Source organism: Oncorhynchus nerka, linkage group LG14 (genome assembly GCF_034236695.1).
Source record: "Oncorhynchus nerka isolate Pitt River linkage group LG14, Oner_Uvic_2.0, whole genome shotgun sequence".
Taxonomy (NCBI): Eukaryota; Metazoa; Chordata; class Actinopteri; order Salmoniformes; family Salmonidae; genus Oncorhynchus; species Oncorhynchus nerka.
In genome coordinates, this window is record NC_088409.1 from 23,139,579 (window position 1) to 23,152,172 (window position 12,594).

Consider the following 12,594-nt stretch of genomic DNA (forward strand, 5'->3'; position numbering starts at 1 on the left):
ACACTCCCCAGTAACACAGTCCCAGAGAACACACACACAGTCCCAGAGAGAACACACACACAGTCCTAGAGAGAACACACACACAGTCCCAGAGAGAACACACACACAGTCCCAGAGAGAACACACACACAGTCCCAGAGAGAACACACACACACAGTCCCAGAGAGAACACACACACACAGTCCCAGAGAGAACACACACACACACAGTCCCAGAGAGAACACACACACACACAGTCCCAGAGAGAACACACACACACACAGTCCCAGAGAGAACACACACACACACAGTCCCAGAGAGAACACACACACACACAGTCCCAGAGAGAACACACACACACACAGTCCCAGAGAGAACACACACACACACAGTCCCAGAGAGAACACACACACACACAGTCCCAGAGAGAACACACACACACACAGTCCCAGAGAGAACACACACACACACAGTCCCAGAGAGAACACACACACACACAGTCCCAGAGAGAACACACACACACACAGTCCCAGAGAGAACACACACACACACAGTCCCAGAGAGAACACACACACACACAGTCCCAGAGAGAACACACACACACACAGTCCCAGAGAGAACACACACACACACAGTCCCAGAGAGAACACACACACACACACAGTCCCAGAGAGAACACACACACACACACACAGTCCCAGAGAGAACACACACACACACACAGTCCCAGAGAGAACACACACACACACACAGTCCCAGAGAGAACACACACACACACAGTCCCAGAGAGAATACACACACACAGTCCCAGAGAGAACACACGCACACAGTCCCAGAGAGAACACACGCACACAGTCCCAGAGAGGACACACGCACACAGTCCCAGAGAGAACACACACACAGTCCCAGAGAGAACACACACACACAGTCCCAGAGAGAACACACACACACACAGTCCCAGAGAGAACACACACACACACAGTCCCAGAGAGAACACACACACAGTCCCAGAGAGAACACACACACACAGTCCCAGATAGAACACACACAGTCCCAGAGAGAACACACACACAGTCCCAGAGAGAACACACACACAGTCCCAGAGAGAACACACACACACAGTCCCAGAGAGAACACGCACACACAGTCCCAGAGAGAACACGCACACACAGTCCCAGAGAGAACACGCACACACAGTCCCAGAGAGAACACACACACAGTCCCAGAGAGAACACACACACAGTCCCAGAGAGAACACACACACACAGTCCCAGAGAGAACACACACACACACAGTCCCAGAGAGAACACACGCACACAGTCCCAGAGAGGACACACACACACAGTCCCAGAGAGAACACACACACAGTCCCAGAGAGAACACACACACACAGTCCCAGAGAGAACACACACACACACAGTCCCAGAGAGAACACACACACACACAGTCCCAGAGAGAACACACACACAGTCCCAGAGAGAACACACACACACAGTCCCAGATAGAACACACACAGTCCCAGAGAGAACACACACACAGTCCCAGAGAGAACACACACACAGTCCCAGAGAGAACACACACACACAGTCCCAGAGAGAACACGCACACACAGTCCCAGAGAGAACACGCACACACAGTCCCAGAGAGAACACGCACACACAGTCCCAGAGAGAACACACACACAGTCCCAGAGAGAACACACACACAGTCCCAGAGAGAACACACACACACAGTCCCAGAGAGAACACACACACACACAGTCCCAGAGAGAACACACACACACACAGTCCCAGAGAGAACACACACACAGTCCCAGAGAGAACACACACACACAGTCCCAGAGAGAACACGCACACACAGTCCCAGAGAGAACACGCACACACAGTCCCAGAGAGAACACGCACACACAGTCCCAGAGAGAACACGCACACACAGTCCCAGAGAGAACACACACACAGTCCCAGAGAGAACACACACACACAGTCCCAGAGTCCCTTTCTGTGTGTGTGTGTTTGTCTCGGTCCAGTCTGTCTCTGTATGTCTGTGTGTGTGTGTGTGTTTGTCTCGGTCCAGTCTGTCTCTGTATGTCTGTGCGTGTATTACTACCTTAGCTGCTTTCAGTTAAACATTAGCCAGCCGAGAGACTAGTGATTAAAGGAAATGAGTCTGGGTTTTTTGACACCTGTAAGGGATACATGCAGTGATCAACATGTTTGGATGCATAACACACACAGGCCCACAGATGACAGAATGGACCTACTGTGTTCTCTACCCACACACACTGATTAGGAGTTGTGCCGGCTGTGCGCACACTGTCAGTTTCCTTGATGAAACATTGGAATGTGTGTATCTCTGTCATTGTCTGTTTGTTTAATGACCCCAGCGTCTTCCTCAGTGTTAACTGCAGTGCTTGTGGAGCATCTCCACTGCAGATGGTCTGTCTGGCAGTGTTGTGTGTTGATGCTGTAATCTTTGGCCTGCTTTCTGTTCCTCTGTCACTGATGTAACATGATAGTTAGCCTGGGTTTACTAGGCAAAGGGCTACTTTATCATTTATTTTCCTGTGAACTTATACAGAAATATCACTTTGACATCATTTGTATCCTCAATGTAGGATTGGGTTCTTCTGTATCAATAGTTTCTACTGTGTGAACTGTGAGCCTAACTATAGTTGGTAACTGTAATATTTACTATAGGCTGCTGCAGTGCAGACGTCAGCACTCCTGCTGCTTACACACACACACAGTCTCATGCCCTGACACGCTGCCATCTGAGTGGCCCTCTCTCTCACTCACTCACACACTAGAGGTCGACAAATTAATTATTATTAATTATTATTTTTATAACATTTTTGTTAAAAAAATATATACCTTTTATTTAACTAGGCAAGTCCGTTAAGAACACATTCTTATTTTCAATGGCGGCCTAGGAACAGTGGGTTAACTGCCTTGTTCAGGGGCAGAACGACAGATTTTCACCTTGTCAGCTCAGGGGTTCCAATCTTGCCACCGCACAGTTAACTAGTCCAACGCTCTAACCATTGCACTCCACGAGTAGCCTGCCTGTTACGCAAATGTAGTAGAAGCCAAGGTAAATTGCTAGCTAGCAGTAAACTTATCTTATAAAAAACAATCAATCATAATCACTAGTTATAACTACTAATCCAGTTTAGCAGGCAATATTAACCAGGTGAAATTGTGTCATTTCTCTTGCGTTCACTGCACGCAGAGTCAGGGTATATGCAACAGTTTGGGCTGCCTGGCTCATTGCGAACTAATTTGCCAGAATTGTATGTAATTATGACATGCATTTAAGGTTGTGCAATGTAACAAGAATATTTAGATTTAGGGATGCCACCCATTAGATAAAATACCGAATGGTTCAGTATTTCACTGAAATAATGAACGTTTTGTTTTCGAAATTATAGTTTCCAGATTCGATCATATTAATGACCAAAGGCTTGTACTTATGACCAAAGGCTTGTGTTATTATGTTATAATTAAGTCTGATTTGATAGAGCAGTCTGACTGAGCAGCAGCAGGCCCGTAATCATTCATTCAAACAGCACTTTCGTGCATTTTGCCAGCAGCTCTTCGCAAGCACAGCGCTGTTTATGACTTCAAGCCTATCAGCCTAATGGCTCGTGTAACCAATGTGAAATGGCTAGCTAGTTAGCTGGGTCTGCGCTAATACTGTTTCAAACGTCACTCTTTTAGATTTGGAGTAGTTATTCCCCTTGCGCTGCAAGGGCCGTGGGTTTTGTGGGGAAATGGGTAACGATGCTTTGAGTGTGGCTGTTGTCGATGTGTTCCTGGTTCGAGCCCAGGTAGGGGCGAGGAGAGGGACAGAAGCTATACTGTTACACTGGCAATACTATAGTGCCTATAAGAACATCCAATAGTCAAAGGTATATGAAATACAAATGGTGTAGAGAGAAATAGTTCTGTAAATACTATATTAACTACAACATAAAACCTCTTACCTTGGAATATTGAAGTCTCATGTTAAAAGGAACTACCAACTTTCATATGTTCTCATGTTCTGAGCAAGGAACTTAAATCGTTAGCTTTTTTACATGGCACATATTTTACATGGCACATATTACCTTTTCCAACACTTTGTTTTTGCATTATTTAAACCAAATTGAACATGTTTCATTATTTATTTGAGGCTAAATTGATTTTATTGATGTTTTATATTAAGTTAAAATAAGTGTTAATTCAGTATTGTTGTAGTTGTCATTATTACACATTTAAAAAATTTAAAAATCGTCCGATTTAATCGTTATCAGCTTTTTTGGTCCTCCAATAATCGGTATCGGCGTTGAAAAATCATAATCGGCCAACCTCTAATACACACACACACAGAGTCCCTGCAGAGGTCACAAGTCCATCTTACTAGCTCATGCTCTGACGCACAGTCATCTGAGTGACGCGACCCAACCGTGACCCCGTTGCCATGGGAGACGTCAGAGTTCCAGCTGAGGTGAACATTAGACTTGCTGACAGCCTTATCATGACGTCTACTGACTGACCCTTAATATAGGATGATCACTGTTATACAAGATGGTTTGTCCATTCACACCCAGACACACACAGACTGGTACTTAATATAGGATGATCACTGTTATACAAGAGGGTTTGTCCATTCACTCCCAAACACACACAGACTGGTACTTAATATAGGATGATCACTGTTATACAAGAGGGTTTGTCCATTCACTCCCAGACACACACAGACTGGTACTTAATATAGGATGATCACTGTTATACAAGAGGGTTTGTCCATTCACTCCCAAACACACACAGACTGGTACTTAATATAGGATGATCACTGTTATACAAGAGGGTTTGTCCATTCACTCCCAAACACACACAGACTGGTACTTAATATAGGATGATCACTGTTATACAAGAGGGTTTGTCCATTCACTCCCAAACACACACAGACTGGTACTTAATATAGGATGATCACTGTTATACAAGAGGGTTTGTCCATTCACTCCCAAACACACACAGACTGGTACTTAATATAGGATGATCACTGTTATACAAGAGGGCTTGTCCATTCACTCCCAAACACACACAGACTGGTACTTAATATAGGATGATCACTGTTATACAAGAGGGTTTGTCCATTCACTCCCAGACACACACAGACTGGTACTTAATATAGGATGATCACTGTTATACAAGAGGGTTCGTCCATTCACACCCAGACACACACACAGACTGGTACTTAATATAGGATGATCACTGTTATACAAGAGGGCTTGTCCATTCACACCCAAACACACACAGACTGGTACTTAATATAGGATGATCACTGTTATACAAGAGGGTTCGTCCATTCACACCCAGCAAGGAACGTCAACAACACAATTCATTTTAGGCAGAAAGAACCAATGCTAGTTTCTAATTATGTATGAGTGCTGCTGCTCATTTACAATGATGACTCAGTATCCCCTAGCCCAATTATGAATGAATATTCAATCTCTACCTCCCTTCATCTGCCTCTCTCTCTCCTCTCAGTAATAGTGTGAACGTGGAGGGGGCGACCCATAAGCAGGTGGTGGATCTGATCCGTGCGGGGGAGAGGGAGCTGATGCTGGCCGTGCTGTCTGTACCTCCCCAGGAGGCTGACTGTCTGGACCCTGGAGACGACGGCTCAGCCCAGTCCTGCTATGACTACAGTGACAAACAGGCCGTCCCCATCTCCGTCCCCACATACAAACACGCTGAACTCAACCAGGAGAGGTTTGTGGTGAGTAGATGGACGGAAGGAGAAAGAAAGGAAGGGGGGGTGGCGAGAGGGAAGGAGTGGTGCGAATAACCTGTCCTCATCTGTCCCAACATGCAAATACACTGAACGCAACCAGGAGAGAGAGGGAGGGAGAGATAAAATGACTGAGGAAAGATGTACATAACATGTAGGTATTGCCGCAGGTAGCCTAGTGGTTAGAGCGTTGGGCCAGTAAACCAAAAGGTTGCTTGATCGAATCCCCGAGCTGACAAGGTACAAATCTGTCGTTCTGCCCCTGAACAAGGCAGTTAACCCACTGTTCCTAGGCCGTCATTGTAAATAAGAATTTGATCTTAATTGACTTGCCTAGTTAAATTAAATAAAAATACCTAAAGTATATTTGAACTGTGTGTCTCTGTTTGCAGGTGTATAATGTGTACATGGCAGGCAGACAGCTGTGCTCTAAGAGGTACAGGGAGTTTGCTATCCTCAACCAGAACCTGAAGAGAGAGTTTGCCAACTACACCTTCCCCAAAATACCTGGCAAATGGCCTTTTTCCCTGTCTGAACAACAACTAGACGCTAGACGCAGGGGACTGGAGGAATACCTGGAGAAAGGTGAGAGGGAGGGAAAGGCCAGAGAAATATGGAACAAAAAACATTTGGAAAGGTGATAGAAAGGGTGGAAGAAGAGATTGAGGGATAACTGGAAGAAGGCTACTAAGAGAGGCTCATGGGAGTGTCTTAGAGAGGAAGTAGAGATGGTCAGGATAACAGGCTACTAAGAGAGGCTCATGGGAGTGTCTTAGAGAGGAGGTAGAGATGGTCAGGATAACAGGCTACTAAGAGAGGCTCATGGGAGTGTCTTAGAGAGGAAGTAGAGATGGTCAGGATAACAGGCTACTAAGAGAGGCTCATGGGAGTGTCTTAGAGAGGAGGTAGAGATGGTCAGGATAACAGGCTACTAAGAGAGGCTCATGGGAGTGTCTTAGAGAGGAGGTAGAGATGGTCAGGATAACAGGCTACTCATAGAGGAACTCATGGGAGTGCCTTAGAGAGGAGGTAGAGATGGTCAGGATAACAGGCTACTCATAGAGGAACTCATGGGAGTGTCTTAGAGAGGAGGTAGAGATGGTCAGGATAACAGGTTACTAAGAGAGGCTCAAGGGAGTGTCTTAGAGAGGAGGTAGAGATGGTCAGGATAACAGGTTACTAAGAGAGGCTCAAGGGAGTGCCTTAGAGAGGAGGTAGAGATGGTCAGGATAACAGGTTACTAAGAGAGGCTCATGGGAGTGCCTTAGAGAGGAGATAGAGATGGTCAGGATAACAGGTTACTAAGAGAGGCTCATGGGAGTGCCTTAGAGAGGAGGTAGAGATGGTCAGGATAACAGGTTACTAAGAGAGGCTCATGGGAGTGTCTTAGAGAGGAGGTAGAGATGGTCAGGATAACAGGCTACTCATAGAGGAACTCATGGGAGTGTCTTAGAGAGGAGGTAGAGATGGTCAGGATAACAGGCTACTAAGAGAGGAACTCATGGGAGTGTGTCAGTGAGGAGGTAGAGATGGTCAGGATAACAGGCTACTAAGAGAGGAACTCATGGGAGTGCCTTAGAGAGGAGGTAGAGATGGTCAGGATAACAGGCTACTAAGAGAGGCTCATGGGAGTGTCTTAAAGAGGAGGTAGAGATGGTCAGGATAACAGGCTACTCATAGAGGAACTCATGGGAGTGTCTTAGAGAGGAGGTAGAGATGGTCAGGATAACAGGCTACTCATCGAGGAACTCATGGGAGTGTCTTAGAGATGGTCAGGATAACAGGCTACTAAGAGAGGCTCATGGGAGTGTCTTAGAGAGGAGGTAGAGATGGTCAGGATTACAGGCTACTAAGAGAGGCTCATGGGAGTGTCTTAGAGAGGAGGTAGAGATGGTCAGGATAACGGGCTACTAAGAGAGGCTCATGGGAGTGTCTTAGAGAGGAAGTAGAGATGGTCAGGATAACAGGCTACTAAGAGAGGCTCATGGGAGTGTCTTAGAGAGGAGGTAGAGATGGTCAGGATAACAGGCTACTAGAGAGGCTCATGGGAGTGTCTTAGAGAGGAGGTAGAGATGGTCAGGATAACAGGCTACTAAGATAGGAACTCATGGGAGTGTCTTAGTGAGGAGGTAGAGATGGTCAGGATAACAGGCTACTAAGAGAGGCTCATGGGAGTGTCTTAGAGAGGAGGTAGAGATGGTCAGGATAACAGGCTACTAAGAGAGGAACTCATGGGAGTGCCTTAGAGAGGAGGTAGAGATGGTCAGGATAACAGGCTACTCATAGAGGAACTCATGGGAGTGTCTTAGAGAGGAGGTAGAGATGGTCAGGATAACAGGCTACTCATCGAGGAACTCATGGGAGTGTCTTAGAGATGGTCAGGATAACAGGCTACTAAGAGAGGCTCATGGGAGTGTCTTAGAGAGGAGGTAGAGATGGTCAGGATTACAGGCTACTAAGAGAGGCTCATGGGAGTGTCTTAGAGAGGAGGTAGAGATGGTCAGGATAACGGGCTACTAAGAGAGGCTCATGGGAGTGTCTTAGAGAGGAAGTAGAGATGGTCAGGATAACAGGCTACTAAGAGAGGCTCATGGGAGTGTCTTAGAGAGGAGGTAGAGATGGTCAGGATAACAGGCTACTAAGAGAGGCTCATGGGAGTGTCTTAGAGAGGAGGTAGAGATGGTCAGGATAACAGGCTACTAAGAGAGGTTCATGGGAGTGTCTTAGTGAGGAGGTAGAGATGGTCAGGATAACAGGCTACTAAGAGAGGCTCATGGGAGTGTCTTAGAGAGGAGGTAGAGATGGTCAGGATAACAGGCTACTAAGAGAGGAACTCATGGGAGTGCCTTAGAGAGGAGGTAGAGATGGTCAGGATAACAGGCTACTCATAGAGGAACTCATGGGAGTGTCTTAGAGAGGAGGTAGAGATGGTCAGGATAACAGGCTACTCATAGAGGAACTCATGGGAGTGTCTTAGAGAGGAAGTAGAGATGGTCAGGATAACAGGCTACTAAGAGAGGAACTCATGGGAGTGTCGTAGAGATGGTCAGGATAACAGGCTACTCATAGAGGAACTCATGGGAGTGTCTTAGAGAGGAGGTAGAGATGGTCAGGATAACAGGCTACTCATAGAGGAACTCATGGGAGTGTCTTAGAGAGGAGGTAGAGATGGTCAGGATAACAGGCTACTCATAGAGGAACTCATGGGAGTGTCTTAGAGAGGAGGTAGAGATGGTCAGGATAACAGGCTACTCATAGAGGAACTCATGGGAGTGTCTTAGAGAGGAAGTAGAGATGGTCAGGATAACAGGCTACTAAGAGAGGCTCATGGGAGTGTCTTAGAGAGGAGGTAGAGATGGTCAGGATAACAGGCTACTAAGAGAGGTTCATGGGAGTGTCTTAGAGAGGAGGTAGAGATGGTCAGGATAACAGGTTACTAAGAGAGGCTCATGGCAGTGTCTTAGAGAGGAGGTAGAGATGGTCAGGATAACAGGCTACTAAGAGAGGCTCATGGGAGTGTCTTAGAGAGGAGGTAGAGATGGTCAGGATAACGGGCTACTAAGAGAGGCTCATGGGAGTGTCTTAGAGAGGAGGTAGAGATGGTCAGGATAACAGGTTACTAAGAGAGGTTCATGGGAGTGTCTTAGAGAGGAGGTAGAGATGGTCAGGATAACAGGTTACTAAGAGAGGCTCATGGGAGTGTCTTAGAGAGGAGGTAGAGATGGTCAGGATAACAGGCTACTAAGAGAGGCTCATGGGAGTGTCTTAGAGAGGAAGTAGAGATGGTCAGGATAACAGGTTACTAAGAGAGGCTCATGGGAGTGTCTTAGAGAGGAGGTAGAGATGGTCAGGATAACAGGCTACTAAGAGAGGCTCATGGGAGTGTCTTAGAGAGGAAGTAGAGATGGTCAGGATAACAGGCTACTAAGAGAGGCTCATGGGAGTGTCTTAGAGAGGAGGTAGAGATGGTCAGGATAACAGGCTACTAAGAGAGGCTCATGGGAGTGTCTTAGAGAGGAAGTAGAGATGGTCAGGATAACAGGCTACTAAGAGAGGCTCATGGGAGTGTCTTAGAGAGGAGGTAGAGATGGTCAGGATAACAGGCTACTAAGAGAGGCTCATGGGAGTGTCTTAGAGAGGAAGTAGAGATGGTCAGGATAACAGGCTACTAAGAGAGGCTCATGGGAGTGTCTTAGAGAGGAGGTAGAGATGGTCAGGATAACAGGCTACTAAGAGAGGCTCATGGGAGTGTCTTCGAGAGGAGGTAGAGATGGTCAGGATAACAGGCTACTCATAGAGGAACTCATGGGAGTGTCTTAGAGAGGAGGTAGAGATGGTCAGGATAACAGGCTACTCATAGAGGAACTCATGGGAGTGTCTTAGAGAGGAGGTAGAGATGGTCAGGATAACAGGTTACTAAGAGAGGCTCAAGGGAGTGCCTTAGAGAGGAGGTAGAGATGGTCAGGATAACAGGTTACTAAGAGAGGCTCATGGGAGTGCCTTAGAGAGGAGGTAGAGATGGTCAGGATAACAGGCTACTCATAGAGGAACTCATGGGAGTGTCTTAGTGAGGAGGTAGAGATGGTCAGGATAACGGGCTACTAAGAGAGGCTCATGGGAGTGTCTTAGAGAGGAGGTAGAGATGGTCAGGATAACAGGCTACTAAGAGAGGTTCATGGGAGTGTCTTAGTGAGGAGGTAGAGATGGTCAGGATAACAGGCTACTAAGAGAGGCTCATGGGAGTGTCTTAGAGAGGAGGTAGAGATGGTCAGGATAACAGGCTACTAAGAGAGGAACTCATGGGAGTGCCTTAGAGAGGAGGTAGAGATGGTCAGGATAACAGGCTACTCATAGAGGAACTCATGGGAGTGTCTTAGTGAGGAGGTAGAGATGGTCAGGATAACGGGCTACTAAGAGAGGCTCATGGGAGTGTCTTAGAGAGGAGGTAGAGATGGTCAGGATAACAGGCTACTAAGAGAGGCTCATTGGAGTGTCTTAGAGAGGAGGTAGAGATGGTCAGGATAACAGGCTACTCCTAGAGGAACTCATGGGAGTGTCTTAGAGAGGAGGTAGAGATGGTCAGGATAACAGGCTACTAAGAGAGGCTCATGGGAGTGTCTTAGAGAGGAGGTAGAGATGGTCAGGATAACAGGTTACTAAGAGAGGCTCATGGGAGTGTCTTAGAGAGGAGGTAGAGATGGTCAGGATAACAGGCTACTCATAGAGGAACTCATGGGAGTGTCTTAGAGAGGAGGTAGAGATGGTCAGGATAACAGGCTACTAAGAGAGGTTCATGGGAGTGTCTTAGAGAGGAGGTAGAGATGGTCAGGATAACGGGCTACTAAGAGAGGCTCATGGGAGTGTCTTAGAGAGGAGGTAGAGATGGTCAGGATAACAGGTTACTAAGAGAGGTTCATGGGAGTGTCTTAGAGAGGAGGTAGAGATGGTCAGGATAACAGGTTACTAAGAGAGCCTCATGGGAGTGTCTTAGAGAGGAGGTAGAGATGGTCAGGATAACAGGCTACTAAGAGAGGCTCATGGGAGTGTCTTAGAGAGGAAGTAGAGATGGTCAGGATAACAGGTTACTAAGAGAGGCTCATGGGAGTGTCTTAGAGAGGAGGTAGAGATGGTCAGGATAACAGGCTACTAAGAGAGGCTCATGGGAGTGTCTTAGAGAGGAAGTAGAGATGGTCAGGATAACAGGCTACTAAGAGAGGCTCATGGGAGTGTCTTAGAGAGGAAGTAGAGATGGTCAGGATAACAGGCTACTAAGAGAGGCTCATGGGAGTGTCTTAGAGAGGAGGTAGAGATGGTCAGGATAACAGGCTACTAAGAGAGGCTCATGGGAGTGTCTTCGAGAGGAGGTAGAGATGGTCAGGATAACAGGCTACTCATAGAGGAACTCATGGGAGTGTCTTAGAGAGGAGGTAGAGATGGTCAGGATAACAGGCTACTCATAGAGGAACTCATGGGAGTGTCTTAGAGAGGAGGTAGAGATGGTCAGGATAACAGGTTACTAAGAGAGGCTCATGGGAGTGCCTTAGAGAGGAGGTAGAGATGGTCAGGATAACAGGCTACTCATAGAGGAACTCATGGGAGTGTCTTAGTGAGGAGGTAGAGATGGTCAGGATAACGGGCTACTAAGAGAGGCTCATGGGAGTGTCTTAGAGAGGAGGTAGAGATGGTCAGGATAACAGGCTACTAAGAGAGGCTCATGGGAGTGTCTTAGAGAGGAGGTAGAGATGGTCAGGATAACAGGCTACTAAGAGAGGTTCATGGGAGTGTCTTAGTGAGGAGGTAGAGATGGTCAGGATAACAGGCTACTAAGAGAGGCTCATGGGAGTGTCTTAGAGAGGAGGTAGAGATGGTCAGGATAACAGGCTACTAAGAGAGGAACTCATGGGAGTGCCTTAGAGAGGAGGTAGAGATGGTCAGGATAACAGGCTACTCATAGAGGAACTCATGGGAGTGTCTTAGTGAGGAGGTAGAGATGGTCAGGATAACGGGCTACTAAGAGAGGCTCATGGGAGTGTCTTAGAGAGGAGGTAGAGATGGTCAGGATAACAGGCTACTAAGAGAGGCTCATTGGAGTGTCTTAGAGAGGAGGTAGAGATGGTCAGGATAACAGGCTACTCATAGAGGAACTCATGGGAGTGTCTTAGAGAGGAGGTAGAGATGGTCAGGATAACAGGCTACTAAGAGAGGCTCATGGGAGTGTCTTAGAGAGGAGGTAGAGATGGTCAGGATAACAGGTTACTAAGAGAGGCTCATGGGAGTGTCTTAGAGAGGAGGTAGAGATGGTCAGGATAACAGGCTACTCATAGAGGAACTCATGGGAGT

The 12,594-nt window shown here is 47.0% G+C and overlaps 1 protein-coding gene across 1 annotated transcript in view; it reads left to right on the forward strand.

Annotated features, from left to right (window-relative positions):
- LOC115115001 (sorting nexin-27-like) overlaps positions 1-12,594 on the forward strand; it is a 52,859-nt gene that overhangs the window by 1,688 nt on the left and 38,577 nt on the right. Inside the window, exons 2-3 of the mRNA XM_065027786.1 lie at positions 5,511-5,742; positions 6,147-6,339. Of these exons, the coding sequence (XP_064883858.1) occupies positions 5,511-5,742; positions 6,147-6,339 (425 nt within the window). The remainder of the gene's footprint in view (positions 1-5,510; positions 5,743-6,146; positions 6,340-12,594) is intronic.